We start from the raw sequence: 23,817 nt of genomic DNA, 5'->3' as shown, positions 1-23,817 counted from the left end.
ATAGGCCCATTCTGATTTCAAGATTTTCTCTGAGCTGTTTGTGGCGGACCGTGTTGAATGCCACTGATAAATCCAGGAGTATTAGGAAACAGGATTCATTTTAATCTAGTGGTGTTTGTGTATCATCTAGGATGTCTAATAGGTCAAAATTTGTGATGTGTCCCCATAGCACATCATGTGCGGATTTGTCTATCAATTTAGCCAGGAAATGTAGACTGGATATTGGTCGGAAGTTGTTTAAGTCTTTCTGGCCACTGCCTGTTTTTTTTTGTAGGAGGGATACATGGCCCATCTTTAGGCATTCTGTTAGGGATTCTTGTTGGAGAGATGCATTCACAATTTTTGTCCATAAAGCAGAAACAGCGAGGTGGATCTCTTTCAGTAGGTGGAAGAGAATGGTATCATTCAAATGTGTGGTAGTTTTTATTGACTGCATGTTTTTCTGGATTTCCCCCTTTGACAGAGGTCTGAAACTGTTCCAGAAGGCTCCATGTTTCCTTGGGACAGTTTGGATGTGTTGATCTGTATTCTTTCTGTGTGTTGTGATAGTGGGGTTGGTGGAATCCCTAAGTTGGGCACTTATTTTACTGGGAATAGAGTTGTTTATGGTTGCAATTTTTTCTTTAAAGAAAGTCGCGAGGTGTTGCAGATGTCCGCCGAGATGTTTGCAGTAATGGGTTCTACACATTTTCGTGACTGTTGCTTTATTATGTCAAAGAGGTTTCTGGGACAGTTCTTTGCTCTGTCAAGTTGAGATCTGCTCACTGTTGTTTTGGCTTTCAGGATTGCTGCTTTATTTGAGATTCTGTGAGTTCTCAACTGTTAGAGATGGATATAGTTTGGGTCCTTCCTCCATGATCATTCCAGTTGTCTTATTTGTCTTTTTTCCTTGTTTATTTTTTTGACTGAACAAAGGTACTGACTGTTTTCCTTTTGCTGTTTTAGTTGTAATGGAGCAGCCTTTTTTCAATTATGTTGGTCATACTACTGTTATGGAGATGCATCAGATCTTGGACAGATGATTGGTCGGTTCGGGGTGCTGAGCTGATTTGGCACAGATCAGCCTTTTCTGGTCTTTTTATGCTTCTGAAATACTGCACTCATGTTTTGCCACTTCTCTTTTGACCCATGATGTTAGTTTCAATAGTGGATATCCCGGGTTTAGTGATGATGAGGTCAAGTGTGACACCTTTGTTGTGGTTTGATCCTTGCATGCTTGAATCATGTTGAGGTACTGGAGCAGGTTAGTGAGTGCAGCAACTGTGGGTTCTTTGACATTGTTTCAGTGCAGGTTGAAATCTCCTTATAATAATGTATTCGAAGGCAAATTGGCATTGATTTTGTTTTTTTCCATAAGTTGCTCCAGGAAGATTGTGTTGTCGCCCCGTGAATGGTATAAAAGGAGTGTATTCGCTAACAGTTTCTTTCCCAGCTCGCTTTCAGCTTCCACGATTTCAAACAATGATGTACCTTCTAGTCAGAGTAAGTTTAGTGCTTTTCTGTAGATTATAGCAAGCCCTCCCCCACTTCAATATTTGGTCTAGATGTAAGATAGAAAAATTGGGGGATAATGAGAAGGTCCATTATTGGAGTTGGATTGAGCCATGTATAAGTTGCATGTTTTTCAACTGATCTGCAGTTGTGCAGCATGCATTTCAGTGTTGTTATTGTTTTGTGGGTTGGGTACTGTGGTTGGTATTGTGTCCATCGCTATCGAGATCAGTCTGCTGTGATTGACTTGTATAGCGTTGTTGTTCCAGTTTTTGTACTTGGATATCTTGACGATCGGAATGTTGGATGCTGTGTCGGGGGAGGTTTTCTGTGTGTCCTGATAGTGAATTAGAAGAGTGTCTATCTCTTCTTGTGGGAGGTGATTATTCATTCTTCTCAGTAGGTGAAGCTTGTTGCCACGGAGAGTTGTGCATGTACTGTTGTAAATAGTTTTTTTTAACCTGTTTTATAGTGGCTGGTTGAATGAAACTCTTACAATGGCAATTAAAGTGTGCAAGTTTAGCTTTAGTGATTATGTCTAACAGCTTTTTCTCTTTCAATACAAATCTCTCCTGCTTCAGTTCTGCATATGGTTTTGATCCATGTTCCAGGACATCTAGTAGACGTGTCTGTATATCGTTATCCACATATTGTTTGGTCACGAGTTGTGTAGTCACACAGGCATAGTCATTTCAAAGCGGTTTCCATGCTACTGCATGAAATGAAGAAGACAGGTTTATTCAAATGTTCCCCTCTCTTTCCCACAAGTTCATGGTGAGGAACAGTTTCATGATGATCCATTAATGTTTAATTTGTTATCTCTCTGAAAGCATTGCAAATAGAAAGGACTTCAGCTGCCTTTTAGCAACATATCCCTTTTATGTGTCTGACCAACAATTCTCTTGGAGCTTCTCTGTGATCTCTGGACCATCTGTTCCAGTTTCATATCTGGAACCACAGCCTTGAACCTTCCCTCTCTGTCTTTTACCACAAAATGTCTTTGGAAGAAATCTGTAGAGTCATGGTTTTTCCACGTCTAGCTTCTTCACTCTTTCCAAATACCTGGACTAATATCTCAGGTAGTTTATGCAATCAAATTCATGAAACACAGTAATCAGTGACTCAACAATCTTCACATGCAGCTATCGATCACATTCTTGATCAGCATGCGCTAAGTATTTCACTAGCGCTATCATGTGTAAAACATTTCTCCAGTACTTGCACAGGTCTGTTTTTTTCACATTCTTTGAAAAACTCTGCAAACTTGTTTTTCAAGTTTTCTGATTTTGAACTGAGTGTATTGAACATTGCCTGGCTTTGCATCATGTCTTTTGAATAAAGTGCACCCTTCTTCACTTCTGAGATAAGGTATAAAAAACCTAATTTGTCATTCTTGTTCCAGAAAACTTTTCAACGCAATGTTTTTTATAGCCTCAGATATGATGAGCATACCTTGTATCGGACAAACATAATAAGTTCCGCTCAATACTGACTGGACAGTTTATGTTAAAGATTTCAGCCTGAATAAGTGCATTGTCTGTGCCACATCCCTTAAGATAACTTCCTGCACACTGCAACACAGCTGTTGTCATGTGGAAAACACCCAGCATTGGATAAAGGTCATCAGATTCTACTGGGTTGCTCATAAAAATGTCATCTACAATATGGAAAACAGCTTCATTGCAAATGTTTGGCAGGATAGGCTGGCCTTGAAGCTGAGCATGCATATTTTGGAGTTTTTTTAGAGCTGTGTATATGGTTCAGTAGTTCGTGACTGGAGATGGTATTACTGGTAAAAACCCAACCTTCTTCAGAGGGACGGTATTCAGGGAGAACAGAGCATGAATTCCAGCCCACGGAAGTACTGGCATTTCTTCATCCTTCAGTCCACACGGAATAATCAATATGATAGATGTTGTTAAATCAGCTTTGTACACTGCAGCATCAGGTAGAAGAAGATCCATGTAATCAGCCACTTTGAAACTTTCTGGTCGACTGGGACATGTTAATGGAGTGTAGTGTTTTTGACACATTGGCCAGGCAGTTGGGTTATGAGTTTGCTGCTTCATTTGTTTATGTCTACATCTGACACAGCTTGTTTTCTCGCAGCTACTTTGGTACAGGCTTGAAAAAGCACCATGACAGTATCAGTGTTAAGACAACATCAGGCATTCTTGATGACTCCCATGATTTGCCGAGCTTTGGGCATCACAAAATTTGTCATTAAGTCCAAAATCTAAATCTTTCAGGACATTTCTTAAAATGGTTCCTGCTAATTTTACTGCATCCTATGATCCTATTTTGGCAGCAAGAACTTCATGAGTCAAATCAGCTGAGAACACCATAAGTGGCTCATTCTTTTTGTTAGACTGACAAAAAGGAATTCTGTCATTGTACGTTCTCATCAGAAAATCTTAATTTCATTATTATGGATCAATATAGTTTCATCAATGTTGACCAATGTTTCTCTGATCTCAATGACTGTGAACCCCTTAGCCAGCACTCAAGAGTGGCTTTAAAACTTCATTTACTTTTTCAAAGAGTGGGAAATTTAACTGAAGGCTGGCCATTAAGTTGCTGCTGGGAGCTCATTGTACATTCATTTTTTTGAATGTATGCACAAATGCAATTCGGGGCGGCATACAAATTTGCTGCAAATACATTCACCTTGCTGTTTAGAGCAGCGACTCAGCTGAACACTTCTTCCCCTTTGGCCCTTGTTCTAACTAATGCAAAACCAACAGATGATGTACAGAATGCAGAACAATGTCATACATTCACCCCAGTACAGAGTTCTGGGCCTAAATCCATCGTTTTTTTGCACTCCACACCACCCCAGTTCAGACATGGCCATATGCAGATCAGCCTTGACCCTGTGCCTCATGGGGACAGTCCATCCCGAACTGCCAAGCCATGTCTTTCCTGGACCGGAATCAAGCATCCTAGGACCGGTTTCTGGCTATCAGCCGTCTTCAGCCAGGATAGCTTGACTCCACTGGTGTGGAGAGCATGGGACTCACGTCTGAGCATACCCATCCCACTCGGGGTGACAAATGCAAAGCCAACAGATGATGGACAGAATGCAGAACAATGTCATACACTCACCCCAGTACAGAGTTCTAGGCCTAAATCCATCGTTTTTTTGCACTCCACACCACCCCAGTTCAGACATGGCCATATGCAAATCAGCCTTGACCCTGTGCCTCATGGGAGCAGTCCAGCCCGAACTGCCAAGCCATGTCTTTCCTGGACCGGAATCAAACATCCTAGGACCGGTTTCTGGCTATCAGCCGTCTTCAGCCAGGATAGCTTGACTCCTGTGGTGTGGATAGCACGGGACTCACGTCTGAGCATACCCATCCCACTCGGGGTGACAAATGCAAAACCAACAAATGATGGACAGAATACAGAACAATGTCATACATTCACCCCAGTACAGAGATATGGGCCTGAATCCATCTTTTTTTTGCACTCCACACCACCCCAGTTCAGACATGGCCATATGCAAATCCGCCTTGACCCTGTGCCTCGTGGGAACAGTCCAGCCCGAACTGCCAAGCCATGTGTTTCCTAGACCGGAATCAAGCATCCTAGGACCGGTTTCTGGCTATCAGCCGTCTTCAGCCAGGATAGCTTGACTCCAGTGGTGTGGAGAGCATGGGACTCACGTCTGAGCATACCCATCTCACTCGGGGTGACAAATGCAAAACCAACAGATGATGGACAGAATGCAGAACAATGTCATACATTCACCCCAGTACAGAGATCTGGGCCTAAATCCATCGTTTTTTTGCACTCCACACCACCCCTGTTCGCCATAAGTTGGCAGGGTATGCTCAGACGTGAGTCCCTTGCTCACTTTGCCACTGGATTCAAGCAAGCCGGGCGGAAGGCGGCTGAAATGCCAGAAACCGGTCCTCTGTAGCTTGTTTCCGGTCCAGGGAAGGCATGGCTTGGCAGTTCGGGCTGGACTGTTCCCATGAGTCACAGGGTCAGACTGATTTGCATATGGCCATGTCTGAACTGGGGTGGCAGAGTGGGCTAAAGAACGGTGATGGATTAAACCCAGATCAGTTGACTGGGGGTGGGTGCTTGTATTGTCAACGCTCCGTCCATCATTTCCTTTGGTTTTGCTTTGTTCGCCATAAGTTGGCAGGGTATGCTCAGACGTGAGTCCCTTGCTCACTTTGCCACTGGATTTAAGCAAGCCGGGCTGAAGACGGCTGAAATGCCAGAAACCGGTCCTCGGTAGCTTGTTTCCGGTCCAGGGAAGGCATGGCTTGGCAGTTCGGGCTGGACTGTTCCCATGAGGCACAGGGTCAGACGGATTTGCATATGGCAATGTCTGAACTGAGGTGGCAGAGTGGGCTAAAGAACGGTGATGGATTAAACCCAGATCAGATGACTGGGGGTGAGTGCTTGTATTGTCAACGCTCCGTCCATCATTTCCTTTGGCTTTTTCTTTGTTCGCCATAAGTTGGCAGGGTATGCTCAGACGTGAGTACCTTGGTCACTTTGCCAATGGATTCAAGCAAGCCGGGCTGAAGACGGCTGAAATTCCAGAAACCGGTCCTCGGTAGCTTCTTTCTGGTCCAGGGAAGGCATGGCTTGGTAGTTCGGGCTGGACTGTTACCATGAGGCACAGGGTCAGACTGATTTGCATATGGCCATGTCTGAACTGGGGTGGCACAGTGGGCTAAAGAACAGTGATGGATTAAACCCAGATAAGTTGACTGGGGGTGAGTGCTTGTATTGTCAACGCTCCGTCCATCATTTCCTTTGGTTTTTCTTTGTTCGCCATAAGTTGGCAGGGTATGCTCAGACGTGAGTCCCTTGCTCACTTTGCCACTGGATTCAAGCAAGTCGGGCTGAAGACGGCTGAAATGCCAGAAACTGGTCCTCAGTAGCTTGTTTCCGGTCCAGGGAAGGCATGGCTTGGCAGTTCGGGCAGGACTGTTCCCATGAGTCACAGGGTCAGACTGATTTGCATAAGGCCATGTCTGAACTGGGGTGGCAGAGTGGGCTAAAGAACGGTGATGGATTAAACCCAGATCAGTTGACTGGGGGTGGGTGCTTGTATTGTCAACGCTCCGTCCATCATTTCCTTTGGTTCTTCTTTGTTCGCCATAAGTTGGCAGGGTATGCTCAGACGTGAGTCCCTTGCTCACTTTGCCACTGGATTTAAGCAAGCCGGGCTGAAGACGGCTGAAATGCCAGAAACCGGTCCTCGGTAGCTTGTTTCCGGTCCAGGGAAGGCATGGATTGGCAGTTCGGGCTGGACTGTTCCCATGAGGCACAGGGTCAGACTGATTTGCATATGGCTTTGTCTGAACTGAGGTGGCAGAGTGGGCTAAAGACTGGTGATGGATTAAACCCAGATCAGATGATTAGGGGTGAGTGCTTGTATTGTCAACGCTCCGTCCATCATTTCCTTTGGTTTTTCTTTGTTCGCCATAAGTTGGCAGGGTATGCTCAGGCGTGAGTACCTTGCTCACTTTGCCAATAGATTCAAGCAAGCCAGGCTGAAGACGGCTGAAATGCCAGAAACCGGTCCTCGGTAGCTTGTTTCCGGTCCAGGGAAGGCATGGCTTGGCAGTTCGGGCTGGACTGTTAACATGAGGCACAGGGTCAGACTGATTTGCATATGGCCATGTCTGAACTGGGGTGGCAGAGTGGGCTAAAGAACGGTGATGGATTAAACCCAGATCAGTTGACTGGGGGTGAGTGCTTGTATTGTCAACGCTCCGTCCATCATTTCCTTTGGTTTTTCTTTGTTCGCCATAAGTTGGCAGGGTATGCTCAGGCGTGAGTACCTTGCTCACTTTGCCACTGGATTCAAGTAAGCCGGGCTGAAGACGGCTGAAATGCCAGAAACCGGTCCTCGGTAGCTTGTTTCCGGTCCAGGGAAGGCATAGCTTGGCAGTTCGGGCTGGACTGTTCCCATGAGGCATAGCGTCAGACTGATTTGCATATGGCCATGTCTGAACTGGGGTGGCAGAGTGGGCTATAGAAGGTGATGGATTAAACCCAGATCAGTTGACTTGGGGTGAGTGCTTGTATTGTCAACGCTCCGTCCATCATTTCCTTTGGTTTTTCTTTGTTCGCCATAAGTTGGCAGGGTATGCTCAGACGTGAGTCCCTTGCTCACTTTGCCACTGGATTGAAGCAAGCCCGGCTGAAGACGGCTAAAATGCCAGAAACCGGTCCTCGGTAGCTTGTTTCCGGTCCAGGGAAGGCATGGTTTGGCAGTTCGGGCTGGACTGTTCCCATGAGGCACAGGGTCCGACTGATTTGCATATGGCCATGTCTGAACTGGGGTGGCAGAGTGGGCCAAAGAACGGTGATGGATTTAACCCAGATCATTGACTGGGGGTGAGTGCTTGTATTGTCAACGCTCCGTCCATCATATCCTTTGGTTTTTCTTTGTTCGCCATAAGTTGGCAGGGTATGCTCAGACGTGAGTCCCTTGCTCACTTTGCCACTGGATTCAAGCAAGCCGGGCTGAAGACGGCTGAAATGCAAGAAACCGGTCCTCTGTAGCTTGTTTCTGGTCCAGGGAAGGCGTGACTTGGCTGTTCGGGCTGGACTGTTCCCATGAGGCACAGGGTCAGACTGATTTGCATATGGCCATGTCTGAACTGGGGTGGCAGAGTGGGCTAAAGAACGGTGATGGATTAAACCCAGATCAGTTGACTGGGGGTGAGTGGTTGTATTGTCAACGCTCCGTCCATCATTTCCTTTGGTTTTTCCTTGTTCTAACTAAGCCATAGATAATACATTGAAGATCCTCTGCTTTCTTATTAGTTGTTAGAGGGGGACAAGGGGTAGCCACCAATCTTCTAAGCGGATGGGCATTGGGTTTACTTGTCATTGCTTTCTCAGAAGTCTCGGATTCTAGTTGTGAATCACTGGTTTCTGCTATTTTTTGACAAATTGTTTCCAGGAGTTTTTCCATTCTATACAACTTTTGTTCAGAATTTTTTAATCTAAAAGAAGGTACCGCAAAAATCTTTTCTGTCTGGAGAGGGTTTAAAGCAGCTATCGGAGGGTAGATGATTGCACGCACATCCGCTCAGAGGAGAGAGAGGCGGGATAAGATCAGTAACCTCCAACAAAATGTGGCTAACGCTATAAATATTAGTGATTTGGGGAGGGAGGACGGGGCATCGCAACTGAGAAGGGCAAAAGCAGCTTTAAAAGAATTCTTTGTAATTGAAGAAATAAACAGCTCTAGAACGTTTCAAGAAAGAGTTTATGAGGAGAGCCAAATGGTGGGAAAAATGCTAGCAGGGCAAACTAAAACCAAACAGGAGAAAGCCACAATAGCTGAGATCATTGACCCTACAACACAAAACATTGCTAGAGATAAAAATGACATAGCTCTGGTATTTTTGGACCATTACTCTCAGTCATATTCAACGACATACTGGGTAGCGACAGATTGTATATATAAATATTTTGATGAAGTTAATCTTCCTGTCTTACCTGGGCCTTTATCTGCTCAATTAGAGAGTGAAATCTCAGCTTTGGTAGACGTAGATATAGTAAAATTAATTGCCGGGGCAAAAGCGTGTGGCACAGAAGGGCTCCCAATCAAATTTTATAAAACTTTTGTTAAAGAATTGTCCCCTTTTCTGGTTAAATTATTTAATTTTGTTAGATTGAGAGGAGCGGTTCCTTCGAGTTTTAAAGAGTCTATTATTGTTAGCTTTGTCAAAAAAGGGAACAATGAGAAAGATGTCAACTCGTATAGACCGATCAGCCTTCTCAACGCTGATTTTAAGATTCTAATGAAAATATGGGCCCAGCGTTTCACACCAATTGCTCAGGCGCTAATTCACCCTGATCCGTCTCAGGAAGGTCTATGACCTCAAACACCGGGTTTTTAATTCAGGCGTTAGATTTTGTTTCGGATAATAAAATTCAAGTGTTCGACCTGGTGAATTGGGAGGCACTTTTTATTGGCTTGCAAAAATTTGGCTTCCCGGTACAGATAATTAGTATGTTGAAAATCATATATCAGGATGCGCAGGCAAAGGTGGTAGTCAATGCTAATTTGATAGGAGCAATAAACATCAATCGTGGCACCAGGCAAGGATGCCCGATGTCCCCTACCCAGTTTACCTTTTTATTGAACCACTGGCAGTAAGAATACGCGATAATCCTGATATCAAGCCACCTATAGAAGGAATGTCAAAAGTTAAACTATTCGCCGATGATATCATCTTATACCTTCACCCCGATAAATTAAATTTTGATAAAGTTCTTCAAGAATTTAACCAGTTTGAATTGATTGGTGAATATAAGATCAACCAGAATAAAACCGAGGTGCTGGTATTGAATTCGGACTGCAACTTTTTAACACCAATTTAAGATCACAAGCATTGAAAAAAGAACTGATCAGATACTTAGGTATTTATGTCTCCAATCAATTTGATCAACTATTTACCTTGAATAATCTAACTACGCGAAATAAAATTAGAACATTACTTGAGAGATGGACTTTATTGCCTTTAACTTTGATTGGTCGGGTCGAACTTATCAAAATGTCGATTCTTCCTTTGTTGGTTTTTCTTTTTCTAAATGTTCCATTAAAGATTAACTTGTGTTATTTTAGAGAGATTGAATCTAAGGTCAGGGGTTTTGTCTGGAACAAGAAAGCTTCATGAGTGAAATTGAGTACACTACAGCTGGGAACTGTACAAGGGGGCCTAGCTCTCCGGAATATACGTACATATTACATGGCAGCAATAATGGATCTTACAGCACGCTTATTGGAGCCTAACAGACAGCTTGATATGTTTTTTTACGAAAAAATGATCCGAAAGGCAGGCTCGCAAGTTTCGATATTTTTAATAACAGCAAAATTACCAAAGAAGTCTAGATATAAGACTATCCGAGATATTACATATAGATTACAGTTTTTTTTTAAACAGGAAGGGGGTGGTGGCTTGCACTATTTGAAAATAGAGGAGTGTAAGAGCTTGGGGCTTCAAATCTATTCGAGTAAACTCCAAAAATGGATGGATGCACATTTTAGGGATCTAGGTTCCTTTTCTATTTCAGGGAGGCTTACTACTTGGCAAGAGGTTTTGGCAAGGTCCCATAACAAATTAAAAACGGGATTTCTAGAATTTATTCAAATTATAAATCTTATACATAAATACAACTTGTCGGCAGGGGTCGTGCCTCTGGCCACTGCCCTGTATAAAGTAAAATTAACAGGACTAGATAATTGGTACAAATTTATTAGGAAGTGTGAACATTTTCCTTTAGTCGAGGGAATTCTGGCCAAAATATCTCAGGAAACTAATTGCTCCTTTTCGAGGCAGGAGTGGGAGCGGATCACCGAAGTGGGAAGTAAGTCTCTCAGGCGGCCAATTTCAAAAGGATGTCGTTTTTATCCCACTGATTGGCCTACCTCACTCCCAAAGCATTAAGTAAACATTTTTAGGGAGTAGAAAATAAATACTTTAGATGTCAGCTGCATGAGGGGGGTGATTGGCTGCATATTTTTTATACATGCCCGAAGCTGCAGGATTTTTGGCGTAAGATCTTTTCTTCAATAAGCCAGGCCATGCATAATGTAATTGAACCCAAAGCCGAAATTGCCTTGTTTGGCATCTCAACAAAGAGAAAGGATAAGTCCAGTTCAGAAGAAACTTACATTGCATTCTGCACTGTAGTCGCTCGTTCTCTAATCCTTCAAAACTGGAGGTTAGAGGAGGTACCATCTTATTTTAAATGGGTAAACAAAATGAAACAGACAAAAAAGTTTGAGGAGGCCATGCCAAAAGAGTAGGGTCAACAAGAAAATGTATAAAGAATTGGAAATATGTTTTATTAGTGAGTCTACCTCTACCACATAGCACTTTACAAGGTAATACACTAAGAATACTAGAAGTAGGAGGTATAGAAAGTAATACTATTTACCGAATAAGCAGCACTTAAGCTTATATTGCAAAGCACTGTAGCACTTTAAAAATCTCCGCACCTCAGCATTTTAGCACTTGAGCACTTTAACTTTCGATTCCATTTCAAGAACACAGTGTAGGCTAGGTAGGATTTCTCTCTTCCTGTGTTGGGATTTTCAATAAATAGGTTCGATTGGAATAGTGCATTTTGTTTTTGCACTATTTGTATGTTAATTGTTGAGGTTGCTAAACTGTTAAACTGTGACTGGTAAACAAATACTTTTGGATTTTGCTGTTCAATGTGTTTTTTTTTTCTTTTTTATTAGCATCAACATTTTTTAGCATCAAAATGTATATTAATGATTATTGCTGAATGTTAAGAATTATTGGATTGTGCTTGATTTCGCCCTAATTTCTATAATGATCTCTGGAGTAGTGCTTTCGATACAAATGTATTTTTCTGTATTCTATTCTTTTTATTGTCCTCTGCTTTGCTCAATTAAAAAAAACAATAAAAAAAAACTTTTGTTACAATGATAAAACATTTCATTCTCTTTACCCATCAGTTTCAACCTATTGTGAACTTTGTCTTGCCGTATTTCTGCAGCATCTCAAACTTTCTTCTGTCCAGCTGCAGTTGATGTTAGATTTTCTTTAGCGTTGGTTTGGCATATGACACATTTTCTTTGTTGAAGGAGTTCTCAGATTTTGTAGTTAGCAACACTCTGTCAGGAGATACTACCACCTGCTTCACTCATGTTTACAAATTTAAATCTACGGAAAACCTGAAACAAAAACAATTTCAAAATAAATTACCAATATGATAGCTAAAATACATCATTATGGAGCCACCATTTTAGAAAATGGCAGAAGGATTGCCCTGAGGAGTTATTTTATGTCTCTATTAGATTGCTTGACCCCCAAAACCTATGTTTTGACATCAAAATAAAGTATATAGGTATCATGGATCCTACAATTTTACATTTCCACTGCAACACATCAGCTATTTTCAAACATGTCGTCCAGAAAAATGTGGCACGGATTAGCAATGTCTCCCCAAGCTAAATGACTTCTCTCATGATGCAACAACACAAATCAAAGATGAAAATCTCTGGACTTTATTTTTTCTTAGGGAGGTATATCAAGGGGCCTAAAATTATATACTTTGATTCATGTGTCTAGTAAAAATTTCACATATCTATTACCCCTAGCTTATTTTTGTGTAAAACCATCCTTAATTAGTCATTCTGAACACACTCTTGTTCTGCTTCTAACAGAGATATGCACACAAGTTACAGAATATTTTCTCTTTCCACAAACTGTTTCCTTATTTAATTTTGCCTCATCTCTGCTCATATTGGGGTGCTTCGTTTCCATGATATGGTACTCCTCTTGCTAAGCTATCTTGTAGCAAAAGTAAAAAATGAACAAATTAAAGGAGCCTCTTTAGTATGTAACATATCTTTTAAACACTCTAGATTTAATAAATAGCACTACCACACTATTTTACCAATGCCATCATTCTACAGCAGAACATTAGCATTTTACTGTAAATTATTTTAGAGGATTTACTTTTACCACAGTTATGTTGACAAGTTTTAGTCCTTGTCTTACCCAGGCATTCTTCAGGTACATCATATTCATACATACATTCCTGTTCTTTAACTGCTAGAAGAACATGTACATAACATGATTAAGGGCTCCTTTTCTTAGAGCATGTTATGTAAAAATTCTAGTAGTATTTTTGTCATTTTTCTGTTTTGACACATTCTGACAGAAAAAAACAGGGGCCCATTTAGAAGCCCTGTGTGCCGCCGGAATGTCAATTTTCACAGGGCTTAGCCATAAGTGATGCCACCCTGCATGGCTTTTCATGGCATTGTAGATATGGTGTGAAGCAACTCAGCCAAGTTGCTGTGTTGCCTCACACTGCGATGAGGAGGCATGCCATGGGCATTACGGTGGGTGTTCCCACGTAACATCCATGGCATTTGACACATTCCTAGATTTAAAACAAGTTGTAAACCTGGGAATGCGTCAAAAGCCTACACCTCCCCAGGGGAAGCATACAGGAGGTGCAACGAGGAGAATTAACATTATTTCTCCTTGTGTTTTCCTCTTTCTATGTGCTTTGCACTCTGCAGCACACATAGAAGGAGGAAATCGCCTCCATTGATTGTTTTTGTGCAGGAAGATATGCCTTCCTGCACAAAAACAATCACCCCTACAATGCAGACACACTTGCACCATGGTGCAAGAGTGCCTACGTTGGTGCATGGCAGCCATTTGAGCACCAGTGCAGGGAAAGAGGACAGAAATGCTCTGTATCTTATACATACTGCACATTCCTGTCCTTTTGTTTTGCAGTAGGGCAGCATAGCAGCAAGGTTTGCAGTTCTGCCCTATGGTACAATACTGTAAATGAGGCCCTCAGTGTTTAATAAACAATGATGTTGCTCTTGGCAGAGGCTATATGTGTGTATGCAGCATTACAATGGAATGAGTGGCAAAATACATGTATTTGGTATGAACCTCAAGAGCACAATTTACCATTCATTTTTGTTCATGTTTTTCTGCATTACACGTCCATACAGTGAGGCATAGGAAGATAAATCACCTGCATTTAAGGATGAATGCAAATGTTCTGGTGTATGTCCTCATGTATAGCACATATATATGCTCTTAGCATCCTTCTACTTCACATACTCAAGAACTACCAACAATACAAGCATGCCTCCTTTCGTTAAATGCCATGCTAGACCACTGCAACATGACTAAAGCCTAACCAAGATCCACAGCCCTATGATACATTATCTCCATGGTGAGTCCCACAATCTAACTAAAAAATGCTAGCCCATGCACGTGTTTCAAGAACATGTAAACAGTGTTTCAGGTCCTTACCGGTGGCATCAGGATGGATTGTGAACGAGGAGACAATGACAAAAGAGATCAGAACATTTTGTTTATGGAAACTCAATGCCACTGCAATAATAACATGTTTGATTAGCAATGATTATGATGTATTATGAACAATGATACCAGTGTTTTACATCATTGCAAACACCTACACTATGCTTAACATTTTGAAGAAATGTTGTTATCTCTGTTTATTTTCTATGTTTAATTCATTCTTCTTTTACATCTTGTTATCAGGATTTTATGTTGAATTCCACAAAAAACGAACGGTGTGACAGTATTAGCAATTTACTTAACAAAGGCTGTAGATCAGACCTGATAGAATACCCAACAGCCCTTATAACATTTCCAAAGTACAAAGACACGAACACGCAAGTGACCCCAAAGGAGGTTCGAATTCAGCTACGACCAGGTCTGTTTTTCATAATATCTCCTATTTCTTATGATTGCAAAATGTTATTCTTTCCCAAAAAGTATGTGTCCCGTATTATCAACTTGCAGTGGCTGTGTTGATATTTCAGATATAACTGAAAAATGTGTCTAATGGCTTCAACTTACTGCATGATTTTAAATGAATTTAAAAATCCCAAAATATCGGCAACATTAACAATAAAAAGGTGTTTGTGGGTCACTTCCACTGTTCCAGTTTATAAACAGTGATCTGTAAATGCTTGTCCTTTAAAGACGTGGCTGTGGTGCAACTGGTGCAATGGAGTGGTTAATTTGTAAAACAGTGCATGCAAGGGACATTGGCACGTCGACACAGCTGCTTGCGCCACCCATTGTTCCTGCCAGCACTGTCAATTACAGTATCAACACAACTACTAACCATCATACTCCTACAAGTGTGACAATTCATACTATGTGAGGTCCCCAAAGCTATAAGAATGGCTTGGGCGACACGTACTAGCGTTTGATAATGTATATTAAATTAATAAACAGCTGTTGTTGAACTCATATCCTTATTGAGCAGATAGCGCCACCATGTGGCAGACTATTACAAGTGCAGCTGCTAAGAATTAAGTGCCTGTAATGAGCAACGGAAACCACCGGCTCAAATTAAGCACTGGTGCATTAGTCCTAAACTGGGAGGGGACCCAATAAATCCCTTTGTATGGACTGTGGGTACGCACTGTGGGCCACAGCAGGGATTTATCGATGCTGAGCTCACTCCCTGCAGCAGGAATCAGACAGACCCCCAAAGTGCAGACAAGTTGAGGGGGACTTGCCTAGAGGGGCACTGACAGATGAAGCCTGCTGCTGGCCTAAGTTTACTTTTTTGTTGAATGTGCTTCTTTGTGAATGCTGAATGGAACCAATCAGTCAGAATGTCACTTGGTCCTGGCTTCCAGCGATGAAAAATCCTGCAAGCTGTATGGCCTTTTGTCACTTTGCAAAAGAGAGATGGGTGGGCTCATCTTTGCAGGACAACATGAGAAGAAGTAAAACACCAATTAGAAAAAGAAACTGTGAAATAATGTGTTTCATTGGATAGGTAGATATCCTTGCCACTGTGAAGTGGAATCTGATGCCGTTGTTAATTGTTAAATGAAATTGGAAATGTGATTTCAACATTCACAACATTTTGCTTAGCAAATGCATCTTTATGATCTCAGAAATTTTGATGGAGCCTTGTCTGCTTTTCTGAAGTACTGAAGTACTGAAGTAAACATTGTGAATTTGCTACACTATCTCACGACATGTAAATATGTTTGTGAGTCCTTCTACCCCGTGGGTCGGTTATACAAGCTAGCCATAATTTGGATGCAGTGTACCCTTTACCTTTGTTGGCACTAGTACCACTAGAGCTGCTGTCCTACGTCTGTACTTACAGATCTTTGAATTCCTCTTTGACTTGTCTTCCCCTTCTGAATCCTCACTTGCACCCAAGGCTGTTTCACTAGATCTCTATCTTTCCCTTCTCTCAATTGCTCTTGTCGCTGTCCTCCCTTTCTTAACTTTTCCTCTCTTCTCCTCACTTGCCCTTACCTCTTCTCCTTTCTTTCTGTCGTTTCTGTCTCCCCCTTCTCCCTTGCCACTCAGATCTTTTCTAAGTTTTAACCTTGTGAACCTCAACTTTCTTTAAACTCTTTCAACTACTTCCTCTCTATCCCATTTCTTCCTGTCCCCTTTTCTTTTACATTTACATCTTGCCTTTGACTCTTGACTTGATCTTCTTCATCTCTTTTTCTCTGACTCCCCTATTTCTACCCCTTCTGACTCTTTTTCTCTTCTTTGTCCACTTCTGGTCATTCTTAATTCTTTTCTCTCTCCATCCTCATTTGCTGATCTTTTCTGGTCCTTGCGTTCTTTCACCATCTCCCTCTCTTTCTCTCTTTCTCCCTTACATCTCTTCTCCATTTGCCCCTTGTTATCTCCTGTTTTCTTCTTCCCCTGTATATCCCGTCTCCATATCTGCCCTGATTCTCTAACTCTAACCTTTCCATTTCTGCCCTCACTTTTTTCTGCACTCAAAGATCCCCATCACCTTCCTCTCTTCTTCCTTCTCCCTTGTTTTTTCTTTCCAGTTCACTTTTTTCCAATCTCTTTTGACTTTTGTTTGTCTACCCATCTCTACTCTTCGTTCATCTATTTTCTCACCCTTCTTTACGCTTTCCCTCCTTTTTTCAATCTCATTTAAAGGTGGTCTCTCTTCTCTATCACATCCCTGCCTTTCTTTTCTCATCATCTGAGCTCACTATTTCTTTCATCTCTTAAAAAAAAAAATTGGCAGCATGGGGATTCAAAACCTAAGGTACTTCTTTTCCGTTTTCACTAATTTTACCTGCAGAGGATTTTAAAAATCAGGAGGTTGCAGCGGAGCACAAGTATTCCTTGTCCCCTGCAGTGAAAAGTTCAAGGAATTAGAAATATCTGTGCTGCGCAGCACTGTGCGGGGCTGGACAATGTGATGTTTGCGCCCTCTCACATTGAGAGTATCTCAACAGCATCCGGGGATTGGAGTAGCATGTGCGTTGTGGTCCTAATGCGGGCTTTCTTCTCCTCGAGTTCTGTATTAAAAGCTAACCATAATTTGGATGCAGAGTGGCCCCTGGTACCCCCTTCTCGCTGTCCTCTTTCTTTTTCTACCATATTTTGTACTGCTCTTTCACCTTCCTCCCATCTATTATGTTTTCCTTCTCCATTTTAACTCTGGTCTTCCTCAAGTCGAGACATGCCTTTACCAGTGTCAGCCCGGGACATGTCTCCCTTTACACCACAGTGACCCCTTCTAATGCTATTGAAAACCAGAACTATGGAAACTCCTTGTCACAGGGATACATACCTCTCCCTCCGTTGTAAACAGTGCATCATGCTGCAGCTGGTCTGTTGAACCAGGAAGGATGATCGCATCACATTCATTCTGCTCACATTGAATTTGCCGTTGATCGAAGCAACAAGCAATCTTCAAACTGGCCTGCATTATTCATATATGGGCATACTTACAAAGAAGTGGCAAAGCGTGTTGTTAAGCCAAGAAGGCTAAAGACATGGGGGCAGATTTACAAGCCCCTTGCGCCAGTTTTGCGTCATTTTTAACATGGGAAAATTGGCGCAAAAGTGGCGCAAGAGGCTTGTAAATCTTCCCCATGCTTTGTCACTTTGGAAACGCATGGCTGCACCATATTTACTAGAATTTGATGCAGCCCTGCGTTTCCCCCTGCTCTGGCGCTAACTTTAGCTGCCTAGCGCCAAAGAACTGCACTGAAATTGTGGAACTCCATCCCGTCTGCTATTAGTAATAACTCCTCTGAAAAATTCCGACAGGTTGCAACTAGGTAACCTCATTTATAGTCAGGGCCACTATAATTATGCAATTTTGCTGCCATGGTGTTTTCCACATAGCTGAGGATTTGCCATGGTTGCCACATAATCCATCATCTGATGCATAATCTGCAGAAATATGTATAGCTCAACGGATCAAAAGTTACTAAAGAAGCAATAGCATGTCGCCCGTCAACAAAGGTTGACGGGCAATCTCTCTGTTGCTTATTGCTGCATTTGGGTATCAGACTGATACTAATGAGGTGAAATCTTTGCCCATATAGTGTTATCATCTGTAAAAAGGGTGAATCAATGAGTTAATACTATCACAAATCATGTTGCATTGCATTTCGTAGTTTGCCTTTTCTTGTCATCTAATGATTGTTGCATAATTTGGTATTCCCATGTCGCTTAATTCCACCTGCCCTCCTTATATTCTGTCATATAATACAACAAAGCCTAGGTGTCTCATTTTGGATGAACACAACTATATCTATGTGTTGGTGTTATGTAAAGTGTACCTCTCTATTATCTAGTCGTTGCATACATCTAAATGGTGTCTAATTTATGCCCTCACATTTGACCACTGCACAAATGCCATTAATGTGCTCAGTCTTCAAACTTAGAGGCTTATTTACAAGCCCTCTGCGCTGCCGGAACATCACTTTTTGTTAGGTTGCAGTGGTGCACAGGGCTTAGCCATATCTACACGGTCACGTTAAGCCACCCTGTGTGGGTTTGCATGGCCTTGTAGATACGGAGTGAGGCAAGTCGTTTCGTTGCCTCACACTACGATGGGGAGGCGTACCTTGGGTGTGACAGTGGGTGTTCCCACTTAACACCTATGTTATTTTGACAGATGCCCAGATGTACACCTCACTGTAAACCTTGGACTGTGTCAAAAGCCTATACCTCCCCAGGGGAGGCACTATGAGGACAGATAACATTATGTGTCCTCCTTTTTCATTTTTCAGCAGCACACATAGAAAGAGGAAACTTCCTCTTAGGATTATTTTTATGCAGAATGGTATCCCGCTCTGCACAAAAACAATCATACCTACAACGGGGACACCTTGCACCATTGTGTAAAGGTGCCTGAGTTGGCACGTGGCAGCCATTTGAGTGCAAGTGCAGTAAAAGAAGACTGAAATGTGCCATATGTCATCGATACGGGTCATTCCTGCCCCTTTTCTTATGATGTATGATGGCACAGTAGGAAGGTTTGCGGCGCTGCCCTACACCAAAAGTTTATGAATGAGGACTTTAGTTTCATTTTCTCTGGTAAACTTAGTGTACTACACACGTAAAACATTATTTTTCATCTGCTTCGAATTGATTTCGACAAATGTATAGCACTCTGCCTCCTTTTGGGTCTTGCCTATATTATATAAAATAAATCAGATATAATCAAAAATAGTATCAATAAATTACAATTACCTAAAATTATATTGTCAAAAATCTGGAAACAAAATATTTTGCTTTTGAATGGGCAATTAGCTCAATAAACATGGATAGACACGAGTCAGCCAACACTTTGACTTTTAAAATACCGTTCACTCCTAAACGTAATATGGTAAGTAAGAGCTGTCTTGTACTATTTGATTACCTTCTTCCAAATACCCTGCAGGGCTGCCTGAACTCTCGTCTTATGTATGTTGGAAGAATAAAAGCTCATAGGGCCACATTGACTAAAGTGCTACACAGCAACACTAGAAAATAGATATTTCTCTTGGGTAATGTGAAGTGAAATGCAGCCTTAACAGTTTGCCAAACCTATAAAAGCAACAAGATATAATGTTAAGCATGTGGGACATGAACCATAAAGCAAGCATTTCACCCAGATAGCCTTTTATATAGGAAACGCTGCACAGCACTGGTATTCCACTAGGGGCCTGATTACAAGTTGCAAGGTACTGGTGTAACCGTAAAATCACGTGCACATTTACAATTACCAGCAAAACACACAAGATGATGGACGGAATGTTGCACAATTGCAAAACCTTCACCCTCAGTCACAGATCTGGGTTCAATCCATCGTTATGATGCTCACCAAGCCACCCCAGTTCAGACATGGCCATATGCAAATTAGTCTTGACCCTGTGCCTCATGGGAACAGTCCAGCCTGAACTGCCAAGCCATGTCTTTAGGCCCAGATCTCTATACTGGGGTGAATGTATGACATTGTTCTGCATTCTGTCCGTCAACTGTTGTTTTTGCATTTGTCACCCCGAGTGGGACGGGTATGCTCAGACGTGTGCCCGCGCTCTCCATGCCACTGGAATCAAGCTATCCTGGCTGATGAGGGCTGAAAGCCCGAAACGGGTCCTAGGATGCTTGTTTCCAGTCCAGGGAGGACCTAGCTTGGCAGTTCGAGCTGGACTGTTCCCATAGTTTTTTTTTCTGTAAAAGACAAGGGAACCCAAAGGTATGGCACTAGGGACCTTGGGCAGTAACGTATTTCGAAGAACAATGGTCCCTAGTAGTTCAGGGATCTTGACAAATGATAGACATACGCTCAATGGTAAGTATGACCTTTGTCCAGCCGGACAGGATTTTTAATTTAAGTAAGTTGCAAAAATACACAGGAATTTTTTACACAGTGGGTACAGCCAGTAACCCACAGGGGACAAGACAAAACAGGGGGATAAGTTTAGAGCTAACGAGGCGGTCTGTATACTAGTGATTCAGTGAACAGACGGAAATACATTTCAAAGCATCATTGTATTCATTTTTTATTTTCTCTTATACATATGACGCTAGTATGTCGACGACGTTTCGATGCCTAGACTGAGATAATTGGCATCATCGTCAGGACAAAAAAATAATATGCTTGTCTTGAAAATATTTCACAATTTGTTTTGGCCTACACATAAAATACATAAAATTGTATTGGGGAAGGAAACAAGGGAAAAAAAGGAATAAGAATTAAGGTAAGTAACATGAGCTAGGCATGTAACACAGTTGACCATCCGTGACAAGAGTGCGTTTTCACTATGTTACTAAATTATCAACCACTGTCAAGTGAATGACATGCGATTTGCGGCGCAGTGGGGGGACTAAGAGAGACGGCGCATGAATGTGATATAAAGCTTTTGTGATAAACGAGTGACATGCGAGTTGCGTGATGTTTATTCAGGGAGCGACTAAGTCTGCACGTTGAAACGGAACACGAGGTCCCGTGAAATAATATGACTGGTCGGGAGTTCGAGTCTAGCGTGGCGATTCATACTAAGGGAGCAAGGGGAGCGTGAGGTACAATTATAACGCTTCCTTTTGGTGCCGTGTAGCCTGATTGTAGCAGGGTACAGTAGAGCGGACAGAGCGGTACAAAATGCTCAAAATGCTCAAACGAGTGGTGAGGAGATCGTGAATGGTATAATACGATTGCGAATTTAATTCGCCATCGTATTATGCCATTCACGATCTCCTCACCACTGCGCCGTATGTTAAATTCACGGTTCAATTCACCTCGTTTGAGTGCCTGTGAGTACCATGCACATAGCTTCCGGTTTTCCGAAAATAACATGTCCCTTAAAAATCGCCCACCACCCTTAGTCTAGCTTAGAGCATTTTGTACCGCTCTGTCCGCTCTACTGTACCCTGCTACAATCAGGCTACACGGCACCAAAAGGAAGTGTTATAATTGTACCTCACGCTCCCCTTGCTCCCTTAGTATGAATCGCCACGCTAGACTCGAACTCCCGACCAGTCATATTATTTCACGGGACCTCGTGTTTCTTTTCAACGCGCAGACTTAGTCGCTCCCTGAATAAACATCACGTAACTCGCATGTCACTCGTTTATCACAAAAGCTTTATATCACATTCATGCGCCGTCTCTCTTAGTCCCCCCACTGCGCCGCAAATCGCATGTCATTCACTTGACAGTTGTTGATAATTTAGTAACATAGTGAAAACGCACTCTTGTCACGGATGGTCAACTGTGTTACATGCCTAGCTCATGTTATTTATCCTTATTCTTATTCCTTTTTTAGGGCGAGGCCTCCGCCCACGTAAGTGGGAGGAGTTTCGAGATCCTAATGTTAAAGAAGAGAAAAAAAAAGTATCTCCTAGGGCTTTTGCGAGACAAATTCCACACATTCCTTAGTCTGGTATCTCATCTGGCCAGTGATTCGTCTTCGTTGTGGTGTCGTTTTAATAGGCTTGAAGTGATAGGGTAAATGTAGTTTTCGGACGCCATGTTGGGCATTTTTCGTGCGTGCTCGCGCAAAGAAGTACATTAATTATAATTAGGAGCTGTCAGGGTGCCTCCGTAAGTGAATCCAGATGGCCGGGCGCGTTCACCATTCAGCAGCGCTCAGCGCGCAGCTGCTCCATGCCAGGCCGGGAAAGGGCTTCATTAGTTCAAGAATTCTAAAAGCAAGCATCTATCCGAAGTGGGAGATAGGAACCTTTTGACTGGTTTCATATAGTTCAGAGATTCACTTTCATTCCTCTTTAAATATCACTCTTTAGGTGTTCAAGGTTTGTGTATATTTTTTTACATATCTTAAGACAATCCAAAAGTATTTTTTCAAGATGAAATGCCAAAGCAGCACAATGCAGAGCAATGACATACTACAAGTGGCATACTATAATATTTTTTTAATAAGGGGCAAGACGTTGAAAGCCTAATAGCATTCTCAAAGTTTATGTGTAGTGTTCATAAAAGCAGCAAATCTGGGATAAGCTGGGGGGAAATGTCTTTCGCTCTAAAGGCTGTCTGTCAACAGGTTTCCCCTTTCAGAAGTCTAACTGGAATTCTTCAGGACTGTTTATATGGAGTAGTTGCACTATTCTAGCAGACAGTAAAGCATCTGATTACAGTGGTCTTGGGGGCAGAAAACATGACCGCCTTGCTCCTGTCACACTCACATACGTGTATATGACAATTGTGAGAGTGCAGTTTGAGAGTTGAGAGTGCAGATTGAGAGTTGAGAGTGCAGATTGAGAGTGCAGTTTGAGAGTGCAGTTTGAGAGTGCAGTATGAGAGTGCAGTTTGAGAGTGCAGTTTGAGAGTGCAGTATGAGAGTGCAGTATGAGAGTGCAGTATGAGAGTGCAGTATGAGAGTGCAGTATGAGAGTGCAGATTGAGAGTGGTGTTTGAGAGTGCAGAGTGAGAGTGCAGTTTGAGAGTGCAGAGTGGCGGTGCAGAGTGCAGAGTGGCGGTGCAGAGTGGCGGTGCAGAGTGCGGAGTGGCGGTGCAGAGTGGCGGTGCAGAGTGGCGGTGCAGAGTGGCGGTGCAGAGTGGCGGTGCAGAGTGCAGAGTGGCGGTGCAGAGTGCAGAGTGGGGGTGCAGAGTGCAGAGTGGGGGTGCAGAGTGCAGAGTGGGGGTGCAGAGTGGGGGTGCAGAGTGGCGGTGCAGAGTGCAGAGTGGGGGTGCAGAGTGCAGAGTGGGGGTGCAGAGTGCAGAGTGGCGGTGCAGAGTGCAGAGTGGGGGTGCAGAGTGCAGAGTGGGGGTGCAGAGTGCAGAGTGGGGGTGCAGAGTGCAGAGTGGGGGTGCAGAGTGGGGGTGCAGAGTGGCGGTGCAGAGTGGCGGTGCAGAGTGGCGGTGCAGAGTGGCGGTGCAGAGTGGCGGTGCAGAGTGCAGAGTGGCGGTGCAGAGTGCAGAGTGGCGGTGCAGAGTGGCGGTGCAGAGTGCAGAGTGGCGGTGCAGAGTGCAGAGTGGCGGTGCAGAGTGCAGAGTGGCGGTGCAGAGTGCAGAGTGGCGGTGCAGAGTGGCGGTGCAGAGT

General features: G+C 42.9%; 1 protein-coding gene across 1 annotated transcript in view; it reads left to right on the top strand.

The window, feature by feature from the left end:
- The window catches only part of ITGB8 (integrin subunit beta 8), a 295,047-nt gene that overhangs the window by 105,665 nt on the left and 165,565 nt on the right, over window positions 1-23,817 (top strand). Inside the window, 1 exon segment of the mRNA XM_078663672.1 lies at window positions 14,559-14,733. Within this exon segment, the coding sequence (XP_078519798.1) occupies window positions 14,559-14,733 (175 nt within the window).

The sequence above is a fragment of the Lissotriton helveticus genome, chromosome 10 (assembly GCF_964261635.1).
Source record: "Lissotriton helveticus chromosome 10, aLisHel1.1, whole genome shotgun sequence".
In the NCBI taxonomy this organism is placed as follows: domain Eukaryota; kingdom Metazoa; phylum Chordata; class Amphibia; order Caudata; family Salamandridae; genus Lissotriton; species Lissotriton helveticus.
Note: the sequence above shows the minus strand (reverse complement) of the source record. Positions and strands in the feature narration are given on the sequence as shown.